This window comes from Lithobates pipiens, unplaced genomic scaffold, assembly GCF_037356315.1.
Source record: "Lithobates pipiens isolate NorthernLeopardFrog02 unplaced genomic scaffold, aLitPip1_a1.2 Scaffold_28, whole genome shotgun sequence".
Lineage (NCBI taxonomy): Eukaryota > Metazoa > Chordata > Amphibia > Anura > Ranidae > Lithobates > Lithobates pipiens.
Window position 1 is genome coordinate 209,839,431 of NW_027507789.1, and position 27,233 is coordinate 209,866,663.

At 44.4% G+C, this 27,233-nt stretch overlaps 1 protein-coding gene across 1 annotated transcript; it reads left to right on the forward strand.

Moving 5' to 3' along the window:
• The first annotated feature begins 3,852 nt into the window (after positions 1 to 3,852).
• On the forward strand, positions 3,853 to 27,194 carry NSFL1C (NSFL1 cofactor). Its single transcript, XM_077460430.1, has 9 exons — positions 3,853 to 4,011; positions 12,539 to 12,636; positions 13,992 to 14,066; positions 17,729 to 17,894; positions 18,295 to 18,387; positions 20,546 to 20,655; positions 24,704 to 24,841; positions 25,900 to 26,064; positions 26,686 to 27,194. Exons 1-9 carry the CDS (start codon positions 3,907 to 3,909, stop codon positions 26,846 to 26,848), a joined length of 1,113 nt encoding a protein of 370 aa, XP_077316556.1. The 5' UTR covers positions 3,853 to 3,906; the 3' UTR covers positions 26,849 to 27,194.
• The last annotated feature ends 39 nt before the right edge of the window (positions 27,195 to 27,233 follow it).

Sequence of the window (27,233 nt, forward strand, 5' to 3'; positions counted from 1 at the left end):
CTGCAGACATGCTACAGGAGATGGTCAGAGACTGCAGACATAATACAAGAGATGGTCAGAGACTGCAGACATACTACAGGAGATGGTCAGAGACTGCAGACATAATATAGGAGATGGTCAGAGACTGCAGATACTACAGGTGATGCTGTATAAACAAAGAATGTTGTGAGCTACCAGAGAGATGACCAAACTGAGATCACAAGCCCATTGGGTGTAGTGAAAATATAAATGAAAAACTGATGTACAGCTGCTAGCTATGATCACAATCCCATAATTTGTGCTAAAGAATACTGAATAAATCAAAATATTGCAGCGCTGTGTAAATGTGTCCTCGATACCATATTATTATAACCAACATGCAAATAAATATAAAGTGCTGCGGTGCTAAAGTGTCAAAATAGTAATAAGCAAACAAATTCATACATATATATCAGCAATTTAATCGCTTACAGACCGGAAGATTTGGCTGCTTAATGACCAGGCCATTTTTTTTTTGCAATTCGGCACTGTGTCACTTTAACTGACAATTGCGCGGTCATGTGACATTGTACCCAAACAAAATTGATGTCCTTTTTTCCCTGCAAATCGAGCTTTATTTTGGTGGTATTTGATCACCACTGTGGTTTTTATTTTTTACGCTATAAACAAAGAAAAAGCAACGATTTTGAAAAAAATAAAAAACAATTTTTTTACTTTTTGCTATAATATCCCCAAAAATGTTTTTAAAAAACACATTTCTTCATCAGTTTAGGCCAATATATATTCTTCTACATATTTTTGATTTAAAAAAGAAACGCAATAGGCGTATATTATAAAGTTATAGTGTCTACAAACTATGGGAAAGATTTTATGGCATTTTTATTATTTTTTTTTTTTACTATTAATGCAGTGATTATTGTGTAAATGTCACTGGCAGGGAAGGGGTTAACATAGGGGGTAATCAAGGGGTTAAATGTGTTCCCTCGTTAGTGTTTACAACGGTATGGGGATAGGACTGACTGGGGGAGGAGACATATTGTTGTTATTACTTACTAGGAACAAACAATATGTCTCCTCTCCCCTGACAGAACAGGGATTTCCCGTTCTAGCCCTCGTTCAATCGCGGGTGGCTGACAGCGATCACTTCTGACACTGACGCGCTTCGGTTGTTATTGAGGTAAAAACTTCAGGATACTCACACTTTCATGGTGCTTTCAGCACACCAAACTACAGCGAACAGATAGTAAAAATCCACTCCAATAGGCTAATAACCTTGTCCGCATCAGCAGCTGCTCAAGGAGCGTGTATACTGTCTCCTGCACCGTCCTGGCCCCTCCCCTACGCGTGGCGACACAGGGCTATCATGTGTCTTCCTCAGGGGGATGTGATGTATATTATTATATATATATATATATATATATATATATATATATATATATATATATATATATATATATATCATATGTGAAAAATCTCATATGTTATTTATTATGGTATTGAGGTATGAACATGCACTACAGACCAGTGTTAATTTTGAAGTCAAATTTCAATTTGGTTTTAGTCTTATGCCGCGTACACACGATCAGAAATCCGGCCAGAAAAAGACCGATGAGAGCTTTTCATCGGAAAAAAACGACCGTGTATACGCTCCATCGGAATTTAGCTGTCCGAATTCCCGCCAGCCAAAAATTTACAGCATGTTCTCAAATTTCCCGGTGGAGGGTCACCCTGAAAAAAAAAATACATTAAAATTTAGAAAAAAATCTGAAAAAAAAAATTAATTTTTTTTTTTAACTTACCAGAAATGCCTGTTGCTAGGCACATCATCCTAATCTGCCTCTTCCTCCTCCGCAGTGATCTTCTGTCTTCTCTCCTCTGTGCGGCCTCATCTGGGTAATGGCAAATACTGCAGCTGCTGACTTTTAATAATCAGACACTTACCTGTCCCAGGGTCCAGCGATGCGGGGGAACGAAGCCCCCCCCCTCGTTCCCCGCTCCGCTCGCGGCGCCTTTCATTCGTACTGTGGGCACCCGGCTGTGGCTTCACAGCCGGGCACCCACTGCGCATGCGTGAGCGGCACATGGCGCCGTGATACGCCGCACAGTCACCTGGGACATGTGACAGGTCCCAGGTGACTGTGCGGCGCAAGGGGAAGTGATGTCACCAGCCAGGGCAAGGAAGAAGGCAGACTACGAGGGACCCCCTAGAAACAGGTATTTAGAGGTGAGTAAAAAAAAAAAAATTCCAATTATTTTTTTAAAGAATTTTAAACAATTTTTTTATTTTTTGGTGGCAACACCACTTTAACTAATTTTGCTAATGGGTGTCCCTCATTTCCATCTCAATATGTTGTGAGGTATGTATAATGAATATGTCCTTCTGGGGTGGCAGTGGTGGTATCTGACGCTTTTTAGGTGTGTATAATAATGTGTCCCCCTCCTGCATGCAGTGGTTCTTCCCAGAAGAGACTAGGTTACTATAAGACACAGTCCATGGTGGAAGGAACCACCGCCTCCAGTGGGGGGGGGGCACTCTATTTAAAAGTGTGAGATAGGAGCAATACTTGAAGCTCTATAACAGGGTGAAGATGAGGGTCAGGGCTCTTATTCAATTAATATTATAATTTTAATCAGAGCAACAGGGTCACTTTAACCGCTTACCGGCCACCTCACGCAGATAAACTGCGGCAGAAGGGCATGTACAGGCAGAATCATGTACCTGTACGTTGCACTTTAAGAAATAGGTTGCGGGCACGTGCGGCGCTGGCCGGGAGTTCCGTGAGAGCGATCGCGTGTCCCGCGGACTCGATGTCCGCCGGGATACCCCGCAATTGTCTCACGAAGAGGAAGAACGGGGAGATGCTAATGTAATGTAAACCAGCATCTTCCTGTTCTGCATAGTGACAGTGTCACTGATCTCTACTCCCTGTAATCGGGGGCGGTGATCAGTGACGTGTCACACACAGCTCCCCCCACAGTTAGAATCACTCCCTAGGATACACTTAACCCCTACAGCGCCACCCAGTGGTTAACCCCTTCACTGCCAGTCACATTTACACAGTAATCAATGCATTTTTAATTGCACTGATCGCTTTATAAATATGAATGGTCCCAAAATCACGCCAAAAGTGGCCGATGTGTCCGCCATAATGTCGCAGTCCCAGTAAAAATCGCTGATCACCGCCATTACTAATAAAAAAAAACTATTAATAAAAATGACATAAAATTATCCCCTATTTTGTAAAGGCTATAACTTTTGCGCAAACCAATCAATAAACGCTTATTGCGATTTATTTTATCAAAAATATGTAGAAGAATACATATCGGCCTAAACTGAGGAAAAAAAAAGTTTTTATATATATTTTTGGGGGAAATTTATTATAGCAAAAAGTAAAAAATATTGTTATTTTTTTTTTAAATTGTTGCTATTTTTTTGTTTATAGCGCAAAAAATTTAAACCGCAGAGGCGATCAAACACCACCAAAAGAAAGCTTTATTTGTGGGGAAAAAAGGAGGTCAATTTTGTTTGGGAGGCATGTCGCACGGCCGCGCAATTGTCAGTTAAAACGACGCAGTGCCGAATCGCAGAAAGTGCTCTGGTCTTTGGCCAGCAAAATGGTCCGGGGCTTAAGTGGTTAAAACTCAACTCCAGCCAAAGCGTTTCTAATTTATCTTTGGGTAAAATATGGAAGGGTTAGACGTGAGGTGGGCACAGACAACAGTAAATGCCCCTGATCCATCCAGAAAATGGTTTGGGATTTAAATGGTCCTTCAATGTGTCATGTGACCCCCCCCCCCCCCCCCCCCCCCACGGCACTGATGGGACAGTGGTGGGAGCCGCAGTGAGCGTCACGTGACCCCCCGGAACGCTGTGTGCGCGCCGCTCGCTGTTTCCGGGGGGAATGTTGGAGACGGCGCACACTGAAGATGGAGGCGCGGCAGGAGGAAGCGGTGCGAGAGTTTGTGCTGGTTACCGGCTCGGAGGAGGAGAGGGCCCGCTTCTTTTTGGAGTCCGCCGGCTGGGACCTGCAGGTACTGGGGCAGAGGGGCTGGGGGGAGTCCGGGGAGAGAGAGGGACGAGGACGGAGGGAAGAATCGCATTGTCATCCCGGCTGTCCGACACTAAATGCCTTCCCCCTGACTTATCCATATCATTCCGCCCCATTATATTCATTCTCTGTCGTCAGTATACCCCCCCCCCCCCCCGATTTCTTTATATTCTTTGTCCTTCTATTAAACCCCCCCCCCACTCTGTATATTGTGTCCACCTTTGTACATACCTTCCCTGTCCTCTCCATCCTCCTATATACCGGCCCTCACCCACCCTGTATACTCCTTCCCCATTTCTTTGTATACCCCATATATATATATATATATATATATATATATATATATATTACACCTTGCCTGTCTTCTGTATACTGAGCCCCCATATACTCCCCCATTTCTTTGTACACCTCCCTTTTCTTTCCTCTATATACCTATTCCTCTTTCCCCCCCTTGTCCTGTATATACCACGCCTCTTATATATTCCTCCTTCCCCATCGTCCTGTATACACCGCGCCCCCGTGTATTCCTTCTTCCCCCGTCCGGTATATACCGCACCCCCTAGTCTATTCTGCCGTCGTCCGGTATGCACCGCACCCCCTAGTCTATTCTGCCGTCGTCCGGTATGCACCGCACCCCCTAGTCTATTCCGCCGTCGTCCGGTATGCACCGCACCCCCGGATATTCCTCCATCGTCCTGTATGCACCACGCCCCCCCCCCCCCCTGGATATTCCTCCGTCGTCCTGTATGCACCCCCCCCCCCCCCCCCGTATATTCCTCCTTGCTCCGTCGTCCTGTATGTCCCGCCCCCCGTGTGTTCCTTCTTCCCCTGTGGTCCCGTATACACCGCACCCCCCCCTTCAATTCCTCCTTCCACCATCATCCATTATTTACCGTGCACCTTGTATATTCCTCCGTCGTCCTGTATGCACCGCCCCCCCCCCACCCCCCCGCCGTATATTCCTCCTCCTTCCTCCATCGTCCTGTATGTACCGCGCCCCCCGTGTGTTCCTTCTTCCCCTGTCGTCCCGTATACACCGCACCCCCCGTGTATTCCTCCTTCCACCGTCCCGTATATACTATGCCCCCGTCTATTCCTCCTTCCGCCGCCATCCATTATTTACCGCGCACCCTGTATATTCCTCCGTCGTCCTGTATGCACCGCCCCCCCCCCCCCCCTTATATTCTTCTGTCGTCCTGTATGCACCGCCAACCAACCCCATCCCCCCCCCCCCCCCCCCCCCGGATATTCCTCCGTCGTCCTGTAGGCACCGGCAACCAACCCCCCCCCCCTTATATTCTTCCGTCGTCTTGTATGCACCGCGCCCCCGGTATATTCCTCCTTCGTTGTCCTGTATACGCCGCGCTCCCGTATATTTCTCCTTCACCCATCGTCCTGCATATACCACGCCCCGTATATTCCTTGCCCCATACAGTGAGGGGGAAAAATAAGTATTTCACCCCCTGCTGATTTTGTATATTTGCCCACTGACAAAGGAATGATCAGTCTATAATTTTAATGGTAGGTTTATTTTATCAGCTAGAGACAGAATGACAACAAAAATAGAAAAGACAAACATCCACAGAAGCAATCAATCAGATTCCAATCTCCCCACAATGGCCAAGACCAAAGAGCTGTCCAAGGATGTCGGGGACAAGATTGTAGACCTACACAAGGCTGGAATGGGCTATAAGACCATCGCCAAGCAGCTTGGTGAGAGGGTGACAACGGTTGGTGCAATTATTTATTTACAAATGAAGGATACACAAAGTAACTGTCACTCTCCCACAGTCTGGGGCTCCATGCAACCTCGTGGAGTTTCAATGATCATGGGAACTAAGGATGAGCTCCAGCATGTTCGCACAGCTCATGTGCAAAGACTGCCAGGAAGTCGGCGCTGCGCTAATCACAGGCAGTGAGACATTTCCCGATCTCTGCAACCACGCATCGGGACAATGTCTCTCTGCCTCTGATTGGCGTAGTGCTGGATTCCTTGCGGGCTCTGCGCGTGGGCTGTGCGAACACGCCGGAGCTCGTCCTTAATGAAAACGGTGAGGAATCGGCCCAGAACTACACGGGAGAATCTTGTCAGTGATCTCAGCTGGGACCATAGTCACCAAGAAAACAATTGGTAACACACTACGCCACGAAGGACTGAAATCCTGCAGCGTCTGCAAGGTTCCCCTGCTCAAGAAAGCACATGTACAGCCCATCTGAAGTCTGCTAATGAACAGCTGAATGATTCAGAGGAGAACTGGGTGAGTGTTGTGGTGAGATGAGGCCAAAATCAAGCTCTTTGACATCAACTCAACTCACTGTGTTTGGAGGAGGAGGAATGCTGCCTATGACCTCAAGAACACCATCCTCACCGTCATACATGGAGGTGGAAACTAGGGATGCACCGAAATTTCGGCCGCCGAAACATATCGGCCGAAAATGCCCTTTTCGGCAATTTGCCCAAAGAGAAAAACGGCAGAAAATGGGTAGGGGCTGGGGCTCCGCCCCCTGCCCCTGGTGCCGCCCATCATGAAAAGATATATCGTGCTATAGTGCAGGAGAGCCGCCTCCACCACCTGTTTGATCACAGAACGGGAACATCACAGCTTTCAGTTCAATAGCTGTGTGTTCCCGGCTGCGCGCCGTCACTTGTAGTCCCTCCCCCTTGTCCGGGCACTTTGATAGACAGATCACCCGCAGGATTGGACGGATGATCTGTCTATCAAAGTGCCCTGACAAGGGGGAGGGGCTGTACGTGACGGCGCGCGGCCGCGAACACACAGCTATTGAACTGAAAGCTGTGATGTTCCCTGCGCTGTGATTAAACAGGCGACGGAGGTGGCTCTCCTCTTCTCTTCACAGGTTAGCTGCTATGAGGGGACACTGGCTGCTATGAGGGGACACTGGCTGCATTGTATCAATTGTATCATGTGTGCAATTTCTGACCACCTCCTGTACCACGTCCCCAGTCTCTGACCACCTCCTGTACCACGTCCCCAGTCTCTGATCACCTCCTGTACCACGTCCTTGGTCTGACCACCTCCTGTACCACGTCCTTGGTCTGACCACCTCCTGTACCACGTCCTTGGTCTGACCACCTCCTGTACCACGTCCTTGGTCTGACCACCTCCTGTACCACGTCCTTGGTCTGACCACCTCCTGTACCACGTCCTTGGTCTGACCACCTCCTGTACCACGTCCTTGGTCTGACCACCTCCTGTACCATGTCCCCGGTCTCTGACCACCTCCTGTACCATGTCCCCGGTCTCTGACCACCTCCTGTACCATGTCCCCGGTCTCTGACCACCTCCTGTACCATGTCCCCGGTCTCTGACCATCTCCTGTATAAAAACATTTTTTTAAAATATGTTTCGGTATCAGTGCTGTTTCGGTTTTCGGCCTAGTGTATTTTTCATTTTTGGTATCGGTTTCGGCACCAAAAAACCCATTCGGTGCATCCCTAGTGGAAACATTATGCTTTTGGGAGTGTTTTTCTGCTAAGGGGACAGGACAACTTCACCGCATCAAAGGGACAATGGACAGTGCCATGTACCCTCAAATCTTGGGGGAGAACCTCCTTCCCTCAGCCAGGGCATTGAAAATGGGTTGTGGATGGGTATTCCAGCATAACAATGACCCAAAACACATGGCCAAGGCAACAAAGTGGCTCAAGAAGAAGCACATTAAGGTCCTGGGGTGGCTTAGCCAGTCTCCAGACTTTAATCCAATAGAAAATATATGTAGGGAGCTGAAGGTTCGAGTTGTCAAACATCAGCCTTCGAAACCTTCATGACTTGGAGAGGATCTGTCTGGAGGAGTGGGACAAAATCCCTCCTGAGATGTGTGAAAACCTGGTGGTCAACTACAAGAAACGTCTGACCTCTCACTGCCAACAACGGTTTTGCCACCAAGTACTAAGTCATGTTTTACGAAGGGGTCAAATACTTATTTCATTCATTTTAAAATGGAAATAAATTCAACTTTTTTGAAACGTTTTTCTGGATTTATTTGTTCTTCTGTCTCTCACTGTCAAAATAAACCGACCAATAAAATTATAGACGGATCATTTCTTTGTCAGCGGGCAAATGTACAAAATCAGTGGAAGATCAAATACTTTTTTTCCCTCCACTGTATATTCCTTCCCTGTCCTCTGTTTACAGCACCCCTGTATATATTCATTCCCTGTCCTCTGTATACAGCACCCATGTATATATTCCTTCCCCGTCCTCTGTATACAGCACCCCTGTATATATTCCTTCCCTGTCCTCTGTATACAGCACCCATGTATATATTCCTTCCCTGTCCTCTGTATACAGCACCCCCGTATATATTCCTTCCCTGTCCTCTGTATACAGCACCCATGTATATATTCCTTCCCTGTCCTCTGTATACAGCACCCCCGTATATATTCCTTCCCTGTCCTCTGTATACAGCACCCATGTATATATTCCTTCCCTGTCCTCTGTATACAGCACCCCCGTATATATTCCTTCCCTGTCCTCTGTATACAGCACCCCTGTATATATTCCTTCCCTGTCCTCTGTATACAGCACCCCTGTATATATTCCTTCCCTGTCCTCTGTTTACAGCACCCCTGTATATATTCATTCCCTGTCCTCTGTATACAGCACCCATGTATATATTCCTTCCCCGTCCTCTGTATACAGCACCCCTGTATATATTCCTTCCCTGTCCTCTGTATACAGCACCCATGTATATATTCCTTCCCTGTCCTCTGTATACAGCACCCCCGTATATATTCCTTCCCTGTCCTCTGTATACAGCACCCATGTATATATTCCTTCCCTGTCCTCTGTATACAGCACCCCCGTATATATTCCTTCCCTGTCCTCTGTATACAGCACCCCTGTATATATTCCTTCCCTGTCCTCTGTATACAGCACCCCTGTATATATTCCTTCCCTGTCCTCTGTATACAGCACCCATGTATATATTCCTTCCCTGTCCTCTGTATACAGCACCCATGTATATATTCCTTCCCTGACCTCTGTATACAGCACCCCTGTATATATTCCTTCCCTGTCCTCTGTATACAGCACCCCTGTATATATTCCTTCCCTGTCCTCTATACAGCACCCCCTATATATTCCTTCCCCGTCCTCTGTATACAGCACCCCCCTATATATTTCTTCCCCGTCCTCTGTATACAGCACCCCCCTATATATTTCTTCCCCGTCCTCTGTATACAGCACCCCCCTATATATTTCTTCCCCGTCCTCTGTATACAGCACCCCCTATATATTCCTTCCTAGTCCTCTGTATACAGCACCCCCCTATATATTCCTTACCCGTCCTCTGTATACAGCACCCCCCTATATATTTCTTCCCCGTCCTCTGTATACAGCACCCCCCTATATATTTCTTCCCCGTCCTCTGTATACAGCACCCCCTATATATTCCTTCCCCCTCCTCTGTATACAGCACCCCCTATATATTCCTTCCCCCTCCTCTGTATACAGCACCCCCCTATATATTCCTTACCCGTCCTCTGTATACAGCACCCCCCTATATATTTCTTCCCCGTCCTCTGTATACAGCACCCCCCTATATATTTCTTCCCTGTCCTCTGTATACAGCACCCCCTATATATTCCTTCCCCGTCCTCTGTATACAGCACCCCCTATATATTCCTTCCCCGTCCTCTGTATACAGCACCCCTGTATATATTCCTTCCCCCTCCTCTGTATACAGCACCCCCTATATATTCCTTCCCCGTCCTCTGTATACAGCACCCCCCTATATATTCCTTCCCCGTCCTCTGTATACAGCATACAGTAATCTCTATACAGTCATACTGCCATATTTTGCCTGTTAAATTAAAGGGATAATTTGTTACTGGGACTCCAAAGTACATTTTCTTTATTGGAAACTTCTACCTAACAGTAGTCAATACTGCAAACTCCTGTGACTATGTAGCAGTGCATAAAGGGTTAACTGACATTGGATGAGACATCTGGTACACCTCTCCCTTCCTCACCTTTCCTGTCTACCTGCTGTCACCTGTGTGGACACGCCCTCATCTGCTCCTTCCTGGTATTGCTGCTTCCTTGTAGGCTAAAAGACATATAGAGTATATACAGACACATTTATAGTGCTTTCTACCAGGGCAAAACGCCTAGCTTAATAACGTTTTCATGACAGGTTCCCTTTAAAATGCCCACTTAACTGAATAAAAGAGATTTGTAAAAGTCTATGGTTTCTGTATGTTTTCTTAAAGCGGGATATGTAAGATCTGGAGGTATTTACAGTCCAACCAGACAGCTATCTGAGCTGTTTTTGCTGACTTGTTTCTGGAGATTTTTGGCTCCTCTCCTGGGTTGCTGATCCTTCCCTACCTACTAAATCACTGCTCTATATTCCTAACTACTAAGATTGGCCATACACCTATAGATTATCTCCACTTTTTCTATGGCGAGATGGAAAAAGTTAATCTACGCTGAACTGTGTGGATGGAGGAATCTCCCACTGGGCCAAGCTTCAGTATCTTGCTAGTCGGCCCCGCTGGCTCTCACAATATCTGAACGTTCTGATTGGGTGCAGGCATTGTTTAGGTTGAGAGCCAGCGACTAGCAATATATGGAAGCTTGGCCCAGTGGGAGATTCTTCCATCCACACACCGTTCAGCATAGATGGAGGAATCTGTTCCACTTTTTCCATTTGACCATAGAAAATCTGCAGAAAATCTATAGGTGTATGGCCAGTCTTAGATTAACCACTTGACCAAGGAAAGGTTTGCGTGTTTTTTCTTTTCTTTTCTTTTCTTTTCTTTTCCTGCTATAAACAAAAAGACAGACCGTGTGTGGGAAAAAGAGAAAAAAAAAAAAAAGTTTTACTTTCTGCTCTAAAACATATCCAATGAAGAAATTTAGATTTTCTTTCCCTTTTTTTTTATTTTTTTTTATTTTTATTTTTTTTTAATCAATGAACCACTAAAGGACTGAGCTTCTTTCTGAGATTTGTTGTTTTAAAACAGTTAAAATAGTTTTAAAAAAGGTTAAAAAAAATTTGCTACCCCCAAAAAAATAAATAAATAAATATATATATATATATATATATAATCAAACATTTCTAACCCCATAAAGAATAAAATGATGGTCATTGCAATACTTAATGTCACACCGTATTTGCACAGCAGTCTTACAAGCGCACTTTTTTTTTTTTGGGGGGGGGGGGGATACACTTTATTTTAATTAAGACAACAGTAAAGTTAACACAATTTTTTTATATTGTGAAAGATAATGTTATGCTGAGTAAATTGATACCCAACATTTCGCGTTTCAAAATTGTGCCCACTCGTGGAATGGCGACAAACCTTTACCCTTAAAAATCTCCATAGGCAACGTTTAAAAAATTCTACAGGTTGCATGTTTTGAGTTACAGAGGAGGTCTAGGGCTAGAATTGTCGCTCTCACTCTACTGATCAAAGCACACGTGTGAGGTGTTGCCGCGAACACCGTTTTCATATGTGGGCGGGACTTGCGTATGCGTTCGCTTCTGCGTGCGAGCACACGGGGACAGGGGCGCTTTAAAAAAATATATATATATTGTTAATTTTACAAAAATTTTATTTTTACAAAAAAAAAAAAATTTGATCACTTTTTTTCCTATTACTAGGAATGTAAACATCCCTTGTAATAGGAATATGACATGACAGGACCTCTTTACAGTGAGATATGGTGGTCAATAAGACCCCGCATCTCACCTCTAGGCTGGGAAGCCTGAAATAAAAAAAAAAAAAAAAAAAAATCGCTGCTTCCCAGCCGAGGCGGCGCCAGTTTTTTGAATGCAGAGGCTGGGCGTGACGTCATAATATTGCGCCTGGCCTCCGATCATAGAGACCGGAAATCTCTGATCAACATCCGGGGCTGGCGGATCCTCTGTCCGACTCACCGATCGCTGCGGTGACTGAGTCAGTAGGAGCACCGGAGGGAGGGGGGATGTCCCCTTTCGCCGCCCGTAAGAACGATCAAGCGGTGGAACAGCCACTATGATCGTTCTTATTGTGTAGAGAATCGCCAGCTGAAAATGCCAATATCTGAATGATGTCTGTAGCCTCAGTCATCATTCAGATATAACCCCACAAAGCCGACGAAGTCATATGACGGCATGCGGATACCAAGTGGTTAAACTTCCTGCATGTACACTTGTGAAAACTTGGCAGTCGGCCCCATTATTTACACAAAAGTTCTATCCCTTTTGATCTAAGAAGGAAGATTAGTTACAATGTTGCAAGTAAAAAAAAACTCAGCAGACTGCCCAGATGTTTTCTTTTGACAGCTGAGTGAGCAGATAGTTTCTCCACTTGTTTATATGAAAGAATGGGCAACCTCTGCAGGAGAGATCTCAGAGGGAGTGAATCGAGATCACGATTTTTTAACGATTAATTTTGCAGCTCTAATATTACTATGCGATTTGCTTTGATGTAGTTTTCCTTGGCTATTGAAGTGAGCTTGCATTTTTATTTTATTTTTTATTTTATTTTTTGCACCTAGCTGGCTCTGGCAAGTTTCTATGAAGATGGAGGGGATGATGACATTGTGACATTACCGCAGCCACCGTCAGGTTCCACTTCTCGTGGCTCTGGGCCCAGGTAAGGATGTTATTTCTCATCTGTGGGGGAAGTAGAACAGCAGCCAAACTCTTAGTTTTGGATCGAGTGGAGTTATAGTCCCTGTCGTGGGTTTTTGTGTCAAGCCCTGAGAGGGTGCACCCTCCCCAGCCGTATTTAAAAAAAAAAAAAAAAAAAAAAAATATATATATATATATATATATATATATATATAATACTGCTGGGGAGGGTGCACCCTCTCAGGGTTTGACAAATCTCAGGACTTGGCGACTAAAAAAATTGGGTCCTGGTGCCTGTGCTTTTGCCAGCCCATTCCCAGTTGTGAGCAATTCCTATTGCCTGGGGCTGCTTGCTGACCGCACGCTTGGCTAGTCGCCCTCCCAAAACTCCGCTCTGTGATTGCTCTGTCCTTTTAGGGAGATTACCCTCACTTCATGTCCTGTAGAGGCAACAGTAAGTTAGGAACTTCCAGTATGAGGAAAATCCCCTCTGTCATCATAAGTGTCCCTATTAAAAGATTTTCCTTCTCTACTTGTTCCTCACTTTCACCCACATATCTGTGGCCACCAGGACAATCTCCTTAAGCTCTTCACAATTGCGCTATAGCTGAATAACGGCTACAGCATGGTCAGACATTGCTTGAAAGGGCATTCATTGACCTCCTTCTGTGATTGCGCTTCCTGGGCGACCCCCTGCGGTGTTTATCCGAAGTGATCTTCAGACACAGATGCTCACAGATCGAGGTAAAGAGCCGCTCACAGATCGAAGTAAAGGGCCAATCACAGTGGCCCTTTACCATGTGGTTGGCTGTGTCCAATCGCAGTTGATCACTTTGTAAACACACTTTCCGGTTATCGGCAGTACTTTCCTCACATGCTCTCACAGCGAAAGGAAAGGAGAGCCGGTAACCCGCAATTCTGACAGGCACGTTTACACTGATTATCAGTGCCCCCTCATCGGTGCAGTCAAAAAATGACTTGCTAAATTTTCTAACAAATTAAGAAAAATGGGTTAAACAATGACAAAATGAATATGGTTACAGTCTTGCATGACCGTGCAATTGTCATTCAAAGTGTGACAGCGCTGAAAATTGGTATGGGCAGAAAGGGGGTGAAAGTATCTGGTAGGCAATTGGTTAACATCTTAATAATGGCATATCTGGTCCTGTGACAATGGTCTAAAAGGAGTATTTCCGTCCCTTCCTGTTATGTCATCAGAACATGAAGTGACGGAAAATGCTTTATTGTGGCACAGCAAAAAAACACTGAGGTTCCATCCAGAGGTCAGATTTAGTCTTTTATACTTTTTTAAAGCAAGTAAAAATTTGTCATAGGCTAGCAGTTATCCATAAACCTGACATATCGTTTTACCGTCAGTGACCACAGAGTGACGTCTTTCAGAGACCTGGTGCACGCACAGGAGGAAGAAGAGGAGGAGGAAGAAGGCCAAAGGTGAGATTTGATGTTGGCTACGTTAGTCGAGATAGTAAACCTAAATTGCAGTTTTGTTTTAATTCGGCATACAATCTGTTTTGTGTCATGAAAGGTTTTGTTTGTATTTTTTTTTTTTTTCAGAACACTAATTATAGTTTTAGGGGGCTCCTCTTACCCTCTACATCAGCTATTTCCAGGCGGGGTTCTGTGGAACCCTAGGATTCCTATAGATGTTCATTGAGCGGTGGCTGGCTGACCTTCTTTTTTTTTTTTATAGTTTCAGATCCAATACCACTTGGCAGAGTCAGCGGCGTGCCTCCAATGATTCTGGCCACCACTATAAGGGGGTTTTCTTCCCACTGACTGCTAATGTAAGGGAGGTTTTTTTCATTGCTCCCCAGTTGGTTTTAATGGGGTTTCCCCAACGCCTGAGAATGTTTTCAAGGGTTCCCTAAGGTAAAATGGCTGCTCCTAGATTGTTGGTCAAATGACCAGGGACCTCTCTGCTATTATTGTTGTTAGGTCAAACTGGTGTTTTACGAGCTGTACCTGGCCCTCTTGCTGCTACCCTTTTGGCCCACATAAAAAAAATGTATATAAATAAAAAAACATGCTCACCCAGCTGCTCTCCAAATGAAAAGTTTTTATACTCATAATTTTGCTGCTAAATACTTCAGATAATGTTTTATATTCTATCCGCTCTCATCTCTCCTATATCCCTTGCCCCTCGCTCTCACTTCTCACAAATAAAGTAGCTGTCTAAAATACCAAGCCATTGAGTATGATTTAAAGCACCTGTGCAAGGTAAAGGGAAAACCTGCAAACATGGCCTGTTGGGGGGTATTTGAGGACAGGGTTGAGAACCACTGCTGAGTCCTGTGGTGGAATAGTTTAGGTGACATAGGCAGCTGACACTTCCAGAAGTGTTTCTAATAGGCTGCAGTAATCAAGTTGCGTTTTTAGTGTGTGTGTGTTTGTTTTTTGGCCAAAAATGCACCAAGCAGGATTTTAACACCACTACTAAAGTGCAAAAGACCAGTTTAAAGACATGTATAGAATTTAAAGGGATGCATTTTTCTTGAGCTTTTCTTGCGCTAAAGGTGCCAATAATGGCAGACAATTTTCAAAATTCATGATATTGAAAACTCAAATATAATACCATTTAAAATATATATATATATAAATACACACACACTTTGGCCTGTGTATGTACAAGGCTTTAGGAACACAAGTTAAATGCAAAACGGGGCAAACGGTGAGGAAGCAGACGAATTAATGGCCAATTCACCTGGGAGAGATCAGCAATGACTAATGTGCCTTTTTTGCTAGTCTCGTCTACCTGTATACCAGAATTGTACTCCCTGCTACAAATTGCAATTCAGCATGTAACAAAACCCTCCACACAAGCACAAAGGGCCATTCTTCTCCTACACGCCCTGTACAGAAAAGCCGATTAGCTGTAGACAATACCGGGGTCAAAGACTAGCAAGGCAGTTTTAGGGTGTGCCAGTCCTGATACAAATGTAGAAACTGCCTTTTCCAACTTTGGATCTAAAGCTGGGTCCACACTGGCTGAGACCATGGGCGGTTAAAAAAAAAATAAAAAATAAAATAACTCCTGACATTTGGCCCGTGTGTCCGTCAGATGTGCATGCTGGTAAACCAGCAGCCAACTAACTCCCGATCAGCGCTCTTAGCCAATGGTTTAGATTGGTGTGTGTTGGCGGGGGGAATCATCCCCCTGTCAGAACACAACAGCTTAGCGGGGGAGATCACTGCACTTTGCATAGTTAGTATAACGGCTCCGACCTGAGCTGACAGTTTTTACTTTTTATTACGTTCAACACGCTGGGTTGAATGGAAAAAATGAATGGTGCGTACCAAACTTTAAGCTGTCGGGCTGGGATCACAGACTTATCTTTGCTTCACATCCCAAGAAGTGCCCCTGTCAAGTTTCAAAGGGGGCAAAAAAATTAACCCAGGTCCCTGCAGTAGAAGTATTAAATTCCCTCCCCCTTTTTTTTTTTTTTGGTTAGCATCTATTTGGAACACAACTTTTATTTTTCTGTTGAAAAGTAGAGATATGACTGTCTTTTGCTGCACTGATGGCTAGACACTCATAAATACGCTCTTCTTGCCATCAATGAACTTGAATTAAATCTAAAGATAAAACTTTTTTTTTTTTTTTTTTGGTGGACAGATGGGTGAAAACCATGTCAGATTTTTATTGCTGTTGTAGATTTTCCTTCTGTTTGTCCGGGTGAACATTGTAACCCCGAGAGGAAGCACGGGGGGGGATTCTAAATTGTACAGATGTCTCCAGAACAATAAAGAGTTACTAAACCCAGGACTCTACTTTCACTATATCTGTCTCCCACAGGACACAGAACATTGAAATGTCATTATTTTAGTAAATATAAACTGCTAAATACTTCTTATTATTCATGATTTATATAGCACCAACAGTTTACGCAGCGCTTTACAATATAAGAGAGACAATACAGTTATAATATAAAAAAAATACAAGCGGATTAAGAGGGCCCTGCTCAGAAGAGCTTGCAATCTAATAGGGTGGGGCAGGTGGTACAAAAGGTTGTAACTGTGGGGAATGAGCTGATGGAAGTGATAGATGATTAGTAGGAGACGTGATAGGCTTTCCTGAAAAAAAATGAGTTTTCAGGGATCGCATGAAGGTAGCGAGAGTAGGGGATAGCCGGACAGGTGGAGGTAGCGAGTTCCAGAGGATGGGAGAGGCTCTGGAGAAACCCTGCAGACGAGCATAGGAGGAGGAGACGAGAGAGCTTGAGAGGAGGTCTTGAGGAGAACGGAGAGGACGATTTGGGTGATATTTGGAGACAAGATTGGTGATGTAGTTCGGGGCAGAGTTGCGAATGGCTTTGTATGTTGTGGTTAGTATTTTGAATTGAATTCCCTGGGTGATTGGGAGTCAGTGTAGGGACTGTAGGAGAGGGTTGGCAGACACTGAGCGGTTGGTAAGGTGGATAAGTCTGGCAGCAGCATTCATGATGGACTGAAGAGGGGAGGAGCCTTTGGAGAGGCAGGCCAATGAGAAGGGAGTTGCAATAGTCAAGGCGAGAGATAACAAGGGAGTGAATGAGGAGCTTGGTGGTTTAATTTGTTAAAAAAGGGAGAATTTTAGAGATGTTACGGAGGTGTATTCTACAAACTTTTACTCCTCAGCAGTATATAACAGTCTTGTGACTTCTATCAGCATCTGGTTAAAGCTTGTAGGAGGAGATTTCATTCTACTCGGACTGTCCTATGAGGCTGCAGGACCCCTGACCCTCAGTCTGGATAGTGCTGATTGGCCCTGTGCCGATCTCTAGCAATACACACCAAACTGAGTAACTCCAAAGGCTCTGTTCTATCAGGAGATGGGTCAGGGACTGTGGAAGAAGGGGAGGATCAGAGAAGACTGGTTGAAACAGCTTTTGAAGAGGAGTAACCACTTAGATTCCACAACGAGTATAACAAGCATGCTTTACTGCATATACAGACTGATTTTACTGTTGTGTGTTTAAGTGAGGCAGAATCCTCAATGGAGACGCCCAAAGGGATTTTTTTTTTTTTTTAAATAACGGGAGTATTGACCATTCCCAGCTCACTCGGGTACTTTCATATAATGATCTTGTCTAAGTGAGGTTCTTCATTTTTGGCAGGTTTTACGCAGGGGGCTCAGAGAGGAGTGGACAGCAGATTGTGGGGCCCCCAAAAAAGAGGAGCCCTAACGAGCTTGTGGAAGATCTCTTCAAGGGAGCCAAGGAACATGGAGCCGTGGCTGTGGACAGATCTGCTAAAAGCCCTGGAGGGGAAAGCAGCCGATCGGTAAGGATGAGGGTTCAAATGAGGGCGTTCTGTATAGGTGGCTTTACCTGACCATTAACCACTTAAGCCCCGAGCTTTTGTATTAAAAAAAAAAATATATATATTTATTTTTTTTATTTTTACACTGTTTAAAAAAAACAAAAACGTACTTTACATTACAGTAATAAAACATCACTTGTAGTAATAGAGAGAAAGCATGACAGAACCTCTTGAATATTAGATCTGGGGTCAAAAAGATAGTGTGTGTGTATATATGTGTGTGTGTATATGTGTGTGTATATATATATATTTTTAATTTTTACTTACTAAGAACATGATCTTCAAAATTTCGAGTGTCGTTGTACTATGACTTGATTTTGAATGTTTTTTTTTTTTTTTTTTTTTTTTTCCCCCTCCATAGCCATTTGCTGGAGGTGGTTACCGATTGGGGGCCGCCCCGGAAGAGGAGTCTGCTTATGTTTTTGGTGCTCGGAGACAGAATCAAGGCCAGGATGTAAGTTTGCCCCGACTTGGCTGCTCTGCTTTTCATCCATTGTCTCTTAGATAGTTCAGTGAGGAATTATAGTGTAAAAGTAACAACAATATACTAATGACGGTTGGTGACTATTTGTGACCAGTGTTCGTTTCGTTGCTGAAAATATTTTCATCAGTTTTCAGCTGCAGGCTGTCGTGATGAAAATAAAATTTATAATTAAGTCAATTGACGAAAGTCATTTCTATTTTTCGCCAGTGTGTTCATCCACTTTCAGGCCGTCTCCCCGTGCCCAAAAGGTATACTGCTCACTCCTATCTAAGTTTTCTAAATCTACTCCCCTACCCCCCTCATCACACGTTCCTGCTCCACCTAGTCAGTGCTCTCCTCTTTTTAAAGGAGAAGTATGGGTTAGGCTTTTATCCCATATTCATGCTTGCCTAGGGTGGATGCTGCCTCTGTCCCCCGGCCTCTCTGCACTGAGAACCGAGCCATCGAACATTACTGATGGCTTTGTTCTCTTGGCTCCTCGAGAGGAGAGCTGCTGCCTGTCAATCAGCAGCTGTCCTGCTCTGCTCCTCCACGCTCACTGGAGCACGGAGCTGCGGAGGGGCGGGGAGCGGTTGTCTCATCAGCTTGCCGAGAGGCTAAGTCCAGGCACCTGGCAGATCCAGACTTCTGAAGTTGGGATGATGCGGTGCCTGGACTGAACTTCAGCGCTTCAGCCCACTCTCTGCTGAAAACGGGTCACAGGAGTGCAAAACGAATTGCACTGCTGTGACCCTTAGAAGCCCAGCTAAACGAACTCAGGCTGGACTTTAATAAATTGAGCCATCAGTCCTTTCCCTTTCCTATGCAGTTCCACACAGTACACTCTTTGGTGCCCTCTGCTGGCCCTTTCTAAATCTGCAGCACAGTTCCATCCCCAGCCTACTATAATGGCACATAAACCACTTCAGCCCTGGAAGGTTTTACCCCCTTTATGACCAGGCCATTTTTTGCAATGTGGCACTGCGTCGCTTTAACTGACAATTGCACGATCTTGTGACTCTGCACCCAAATAAAAGTTTTTTTTTTTTTTTTTTTCCCTTCTCTCAGGGGTGTGACATTGCGGTGGACAAATCTGACACGCAGTGAAACTTTTTGGGGACCAGTGACACCAATACAGTGATCAGTGCTAAAAACAACACGGGCAGAGAAGGGGTTAACATCAGGGGCAATCAAAAGGTTAAATGTGTCCATGGGGGGGTGCTTTCTCACTGTGGGGATGTGCTTTGACTAGGGGGAAACGGAGATCTGGGTTTCTGCTCCATTTTCCCCTCTGGCAGAACGGCGGTCTGCCTATGTAAACGAGGCAGAACGATTGGCGGACATCACGTGCCACAGAACCCCGTGCATGATATCACTTACAGGTACGTGATTTCACGCAGGAGGGCCACCCTGCTGCAGTATATATCTGCATGGGGTGGCTAAAGTGGTACTAAACGCTATTTTTTTTTTTTTTTTCTTTTTTTTACCTCAGGTAAGTATTTTTTTTTATTTATTTATTTTTTTTATATGAAGCTTACCTGTAGGTTTAAATGACTATCTCCCAAATGTGCACCGTTGAAGAGATATTCTACTGAGCAGCAGCTGGTGATGTCACCGGCGCACGTGATCTGAAGGAACAGCATACCCGTGCTGTTCCTTCAGCACTCTGTGCCGCGGCCGTGACTCCTGTACGCGTGTGCGGGAGAGACGTCACTGGGGCTTGGCCATTCAAGTGGCTGCGAACCTGGAAGGAAGACCGCGTGAAGATGGAAGTGTATGCAGTGGTGACAGCGCGCCACAGGAGGACTTTGTTTCAAGGTAAGTCTTTCATAATGTGCTAGTATGTAGGGTTTTTTTTTTTTTTTTTTTGTTAAACGTTGCTACCGCTTCAGTTTTAACATGTATTGCACTACTACAGAAGAATAAATAGGGGGCATCTACTAAGCTACTGAAAAGGGGGAAAAAAAAAGAAAAAAAACTATTAACCAGCTTTTGTTTTGTGTCCTCACCTGTGGTATTGTTGGTTTTACACGTTACAATAGGGTGAGGGGTCTGGAGATGGGGCAAATTAGAGTACAAGTGAGTTGCTGCTTGTAAGAACTCTTATTTTTGTTTTTTTACAATTGTTTCCTGAATTTTTGTTCTTTAGGTCCACGTGGTCCTGAAGCTCTGGAAAAATGGATTCAGCTTAGATGAGGGAGAAATGCGCAGCTATCAAGACCCCAGCAATGCACAGTTCTTGGAGTCGATACGCAGAGGGTAAGATTTGCCTTCTATATTTTACTCTTCCCATGAGCAATCCCTAACCTAGAGCTTTGAGGTACCTGGAATATTTTGTGTAGGTTTTGACTGGACAGAAATAATATTGAGATCTGTGAGCAAAGCGAAACTCCATTTCCTACCTGTTTACCAGGTGGGAACATTTTTTTTTTTTTTTTTTTTTCGATTTTATTTTTATTTATTAATTTTTTCTCGGCTGATATCGCCATCATTGCCCCTTGCTGGTGCTTCCACCTGAAGTGATCACCTGTAATCCAGCACATCAGTCTATGCCTGTGACAGCCAGTGATGTCATCCATCTTATGCTGTCTATTGGAGCCTGCGGACTCCACCACTGGGCAGAGTATATAAAGTTTCCCAGTTACATGTCACATGACATTGTATTTAGGTAAATAAAAGGACCTTTTTAGCTGAGGCATTATTTTTGTAAGTAACACCGGTTAAGTGGTGGTGGTCATCGTGTAAATCCCGGAGTTCAGCTTTTAAAGAAACTTGTCATTAGAAAAATACGCGGGCTTCTAATTGCTGACCACCTCCTGAAAATTTTGATTCGGTTATCGCTGAACCAAAAAGAAAGCAAGCAGATCAAGAGTCCACCTAATACATGAGCATTGGTTAACCTTACCTCGTAACAACAGTGGGGGGGTATCGGGTGAATACTGATGAAATGCAGGGGCAGGAAATAAGGTGGGCTTAACAAGACAGGAAGATCAGAGTTGGTGTCGCTGTATGTGGATGGTTAGTATTTTGCAAAAAGAGCAAGGTTGGTTGGAGTTGGCAATGGTATGGCATGATCTGAGAAGTTTGGCCATCCCTCTATATATATATATATATATATATATATATATATATATATATATATATATATATATATATATATATATATATTACAAAGCCACATATCGCAACAGCAGGGGCTGGGCTATAAATGTAACCTGTTGCTAAAGGGGGAGAAATAAATAAGCTTCCTGTAAAGGAGAAGGATGTATGTATATGTGTTGTTTTTTTTTTTTTTTTTTTTTTTTCTTTTCTCTTTTCCTGTCACCTGTTTTTGGACTCTTTATTCTGCTGCTGAGTTAAACCCCATGCATCTTTGCCCATAAGTATTGGATGCCTGTGGTTCTTCCTACTGTGCCCATAACCAATACTGTGGGAAGAACCACATAGTGACATACCTCTGGGTGCAATTATTTTGTGTGGGATAGCCCTGCAGCAGAGTTAAGATTATGGGCATGGATACCAGAACAGGTTTTCTTTTTTTTTGTACTTTCTATTTTACAGTGATTGGGTGTTTAAAGGCAGGCCCTATATATGCATTTAAACTGCTGATCAAGCTGACATTTCCATTACATTTTTGAAAAGCAGAACTCTGGGTAGAATCAGATACTCTCCTTGCAGTGGGTACCTCCCCTGCACTGATGTACTCATTTTTGTCTAGGGAGACTTTCACTTAATTTATCCCCACTCCCAGCTGCATGACTGAATCTACTTGTCTTGGCTGCTCTGTCAGCTGCAGGCACTCTGATATCCTCATGTACAATGCAGAACCAGCACTCCACCCACAACCTGTGGCATTGGGGAGAAATAAAGGATAAGGCAAGTAAAAGTGGTTATGTTCCCCCTAGAGTAAAAAAGTGTTTAACCCTTGAAGTGTGGGGGAGCCCCACTGCAACTTCAGCTATTTCCCAGAGTTCAGCCCCCCCCCCCCCCCAAATTCATAATTATTAGGGATGCACCGAATGGGTTTTTTGGTGCCGAAACCGATACCGAAAATGAAAAATACACTAGGTCGAAAACCGATACCGAAACAGCACCGATACCGAAAATGACTGTTTTTAAAAAATATTTTTATACAGGAGGTGGTCAAAGACTGGGGACATGGTACAGGAGGTGGTCAGAGACTGGGGACATGGTACAGGAGGTGGTCAGAGACTGGGGACATGGTACAGGAGGTGGTCAGAGACTGGGGACATGGTACAGGAGGTGGTCAGAGACTGGGGACATGGTACAGGAGGTGGTCAGAGACTGGGGACATGGTACAGGAGGTGGTCAGAGACTGGCAACATGGTACAGGAGGTGGTCAGAGACTGGCGACATGGTACAGGAGGCATCCCCCATTGCAGCCAGTGTCATTTTGCAGCCAACCTGTGCAGGGAGGAGAGCCGCCTCCGCCACCTGTTTTATCACAGCTTTCATTTCAATAGCTGTGTGTTCCCGGCCGCGCGCCGTCACATGCAGCCCCTCCCCCTTGTCCGGGCACTTTGATAGACAGATCATCCAATCCTGCAGATGATCTGTCTATCTAAGTGCCCGGACAAGGGGGAGGGGCTGCGTGTGACGGCGCGCGGCCGGGAACACACAGCTATTGAAATGAAAGCTGTGATGTTCCCGGCGCTGTGATCAAACAGGCGGCGGAGGCGGCTCTCCTGCGCTATACAACCCCCATGATGGGCGTCACCAGGGGCGGGGGGCGGAGCCCTGCCCCCACCCAGGCCACGTCCCATTTTCGGGTCCATTATCGGCCGTTTTTCTCTTTCGGCAAATTGCCGAAAAGGGCATTTTCGGCCGATATGTTTCGGCGGCCGAAATTTCGGTGCATCACTAATTATTAACACCAATTTTAGTTTACAGCACTTAGAACAAAAACAACTAAATGCACAGTAAAAAAAATAAACAAAAACAGTAAATAAACCAAGAGGCCAATGCACATCATCCACCACCTATCTTTCTTTTAATTACATCAACACTATTATTTGTGGAAATAACTTGTGTCCCCCCCCCCCCCCCCCCCCCCATTAAAAAAAAATGCAATATATAGATATTTCAGTTTATTCCCCTCCTATGGCAGAATAAAAAGTATAAGGAGATAAACTAGAAGGATTTTGGGTATGGAAAAGATTCGGGTTTCAATATATTGTCCAATTATACTCTGATGGGGTGCTGGAAACATATCAAGAACACCTTTAAATATTTACAATTAAGACATGATTTACAGATCCAATTTAATGATAGAATTTAAAGGTTCAAAATATGCCATTAATAGACTTAATCGCAAAGATGCAATTGAAAAAGGGCATCATCACTAAAATATATGGCTATTTAATTGGCCAACTCCAGGGAAAGGCTACCTGTTGAGCTAGACAGGGATGGGAAAAGGACCTGGGAAATCTAACAGATGAACAATGGCAAAATATTTTGGAACAAGTACAATCAGTTTCACCCCAGCAAACTAACACAATTCTACATAATTCATAGGGCGTATAGGACCCCAGTTAAATTGTATTAGGGGGGTAGACAAGATGCATCTGACTTTCCCCGGTGTAGGAGAACCTCAGCTTACCCAATACATATGCTATGGGAATGTCCCAAATTATTTAGGTACTGGCAAAAAATAATTGATATTATTAACCGAGTATACCAAATACAGGTACAAGGGGATCCTAAAATAAGTTTGCTGGGGTGCCTAGAAAAAGAAACATACATGCCAATAATTAGGATGGCAATTAAGATGTTTATTGCACGCAAGCTAATCATACAAAAATGGATTTCCCCGAATGTGCCAACATACGAGGAATGACTCCTACAGGTTAATGACACTGTATTAAAAGAATGGCAGGTTTGTTGAAATAGGGGGTCAATAAAGCTTCATAAAATTATGGGATTTGTGGTTGGGCATGCCCGGGATGATTCCTTTTTTATTTTTTATAATAGTCACAGATGGAAATCCCAGGGGTGGATTTTTTTTTTTTTTTTCAAATTTATAGAAATGAGGAAGGATAAGGGAAAGTAAATAAAAGATAGCAGGAGAAAAGGGAGCGGAAGAGAGAGGTGTGAAAGGGAAAAGTGGAAAAAAGAGAGTAAGAGGGATATGTTTTTGGGATATGAATGGATTGTATAGATAGGTGTACCTATAGATATATATGACTGTTGGTCTTATTGCAGGGGGGATTTTTATTATTTTTTTTTTCCCGTGGATGGCTACATGATGAGGTAGAGTTCAGCTTTAATTCTTTCCACCTGTGTACAGGGAGATCCCGGCAGAGCTGCGCAGACTCGCCCAAGGTGGGCAGGTAAACCTGGATATGGAGGACCATCGCGATGAGGACTTTGTGAAACCCAAAACTGCCTTCAAAGCATTCGCTGGCGAGGGCCAAAAATTGGGCAGGTGAGATCCTGGCAATAATTCTACAAGAAGTTTTAGATTATGTAGAAGATTTACTAAAACTTGAGTACTCAGAATCTGGTGCAGGTGCGCATAGTAACCAATCAGCTTCTAACTTCAGCTTGTTCAATTTAAGAGAAGTATTTTTTTTGTTTTGTTTTTTCAGATTCGTACTTGCATAGGTGAATGCTTATAACACTGAGAACTGCATGATCAAACAACGCCAATCGCTCGGTTCTCACAGCTCCCCGAGCAGAGAGCTGGTGACTGTCAGTCACAGCTCTCTGCTCTGCCCCCTCCTTGCTGACTTCAGTGCTGGGCTGTGCAGGGGGTGGGAGTGGCTGGCTCAGGCTCTTAACGGCTTGCTGAGAGGCTGAGCTGGGTGTCAGTCCAGGGATCTGGAGGATCCAGACTCCATGGTTGTGATGCCGCTGAGCCTAGACCGACTGACGTCCATAGAGAGCGGACTTCAGCTCGCTCTCTGCTGAAAACTGATCACAGGAGTGCAGAAGGAACTGCACTCCTGTGATCCATAGGAGAAGCCCAGCCAAACCAGCTTTGGCTGTACTTCTCCTTTTTAAGCTTTGACAATTAAAACTTGGAAGCTGATTGGTTTCTAAGCAGAGCTGTACCAGATTCTAAGTTTTATTGTCACATCTTAAGGCCCGGTTCACACTGCCATGCGACTTTTGAAGCCGACATCCCAGCGCAACTTCGGCACGACTTGCATATGACTTCTTTTAACAGAAGTCAATGCAAGTTGTGCCAAAGTCAGAACAAAAGTAGCGCAGAAACCTTTTTCTAAGTCTGAACAGCTCCAGTCTCCTATTAGAACGGTTCCGTTGCACTTAATGAGGTGCGACATGTGCTCTCAAAGTCGGAGCGCCTCTAGCATCAGTGTGAATCAGGCCTTATTGAACAAGCTGAAGTTAGAAGCTGGTTACTATGCACAGATTCTAAGTGCTCCAGTTTTAGTAAATCTCCCCCCAGTGTATCCTGTGCAACATGAGATTTGTAGCTCCTCAGTCATCCTGAAATTGTTCTTCATTTTGTGTTCTCAGCACTGCTCCCAATATCCTGAGCATGGCCTCCTCATCCCAGCAAGCAGAAAATGAGGCTAGAGCCAGTTCTTCCATTACCCTCAATGAGTCTGAGCCTATCACAAACATCCAGATCCGCCTGGCAGATGGGGGAAGGCTGGTCCAGAAATTTAATCACAATCACAGGTAAGAATTTTAGGTCAGCCAAATAATAATCTATTCTTTTCGGACGCTACGAACATCATCCTGAACACGTCAGTAACAAGGATTTCGGTATGAAATTGAGCTGTAAAGTGATACAGGATCCATGGAAACACAAGACACACCATTCGTTAAAATGTTCAGGTTGTCTGAAATCTTGTCCTGAGAAACAGATTCGGTTATCACTGAGCTCCTAATCAAAAAATGCTTTTTGCCTGGTTGTCGTACAAAATTTCTGGCATCCACACTTTTTTCTTTCTTTCTTTTTTTTTTTCTTCTTTTTTGGAAGTCAATAGCCTTATTCCTTTCATGATAGGTTGATAAAATTTGTGGTGAGAGGTGCCAGGTATCTCTTGTCCAGCAGGGGGTGGTGTTGTGCTCCTGTAGGGTATTTGCATTTCTGTCTTCTCATGGGGCTTGAACAATACCCCCTGCTGGACTACAGAGGCTTTTGTACTTTCCTTTGGTAAAACGCATGAAGTTGCGCCCTTGCTGAACAATTGAATAAGTGTAATGTTAAAAAGACCACAGACTATATTAACGTAGAACTGCAGTTTAAAATGCACAGACAGCACTTTTTAAATGGGCAACCTGCTTCCTTTTCAGAATCCGTGACATCCGCTTATTCATCGCCAGTGCCCGACCGGCAATGGCCGCCACAAGCTTCGTGTTAATGACTACGTTCCCAAACAAGGAGTTGACGGATGAGGACCAGACTCTGAAAGAAGCTAACCTCCTAAATGCTGTCATTGTGCAGCGGTTAATATGAGAATCCCCCCTGCCCCATCCCCCCTCGGGCTTTCCATTCCACTTCCTCCCCATACACACTGCGCTCCCCTCTGCTGGTGACATGCAGTCATTCTGTCTTGTAGTCCTGGGATCTCAATGCTTTTCAGGTGGACTTCTGTTTAGACGTACATTTTGCAGGATTTGTTATAAGCGTTGGACTTTAAAAAACGATAAATAAATAGGAAACAAAATGCCTAATTGCAGTGTAATATTTACAACAAGCGGTAACTTGTTCCGCCCCTTATCGGCTTTATGGGATGTAAGGAACTCCGGAATTCGTAAAACGTATTGCTTTAACTAAGGATTAAAATCAACAATGTGTATGATGTTTTTGCGTTTTTAATGTACAGTTCTCGGTCTGTTCT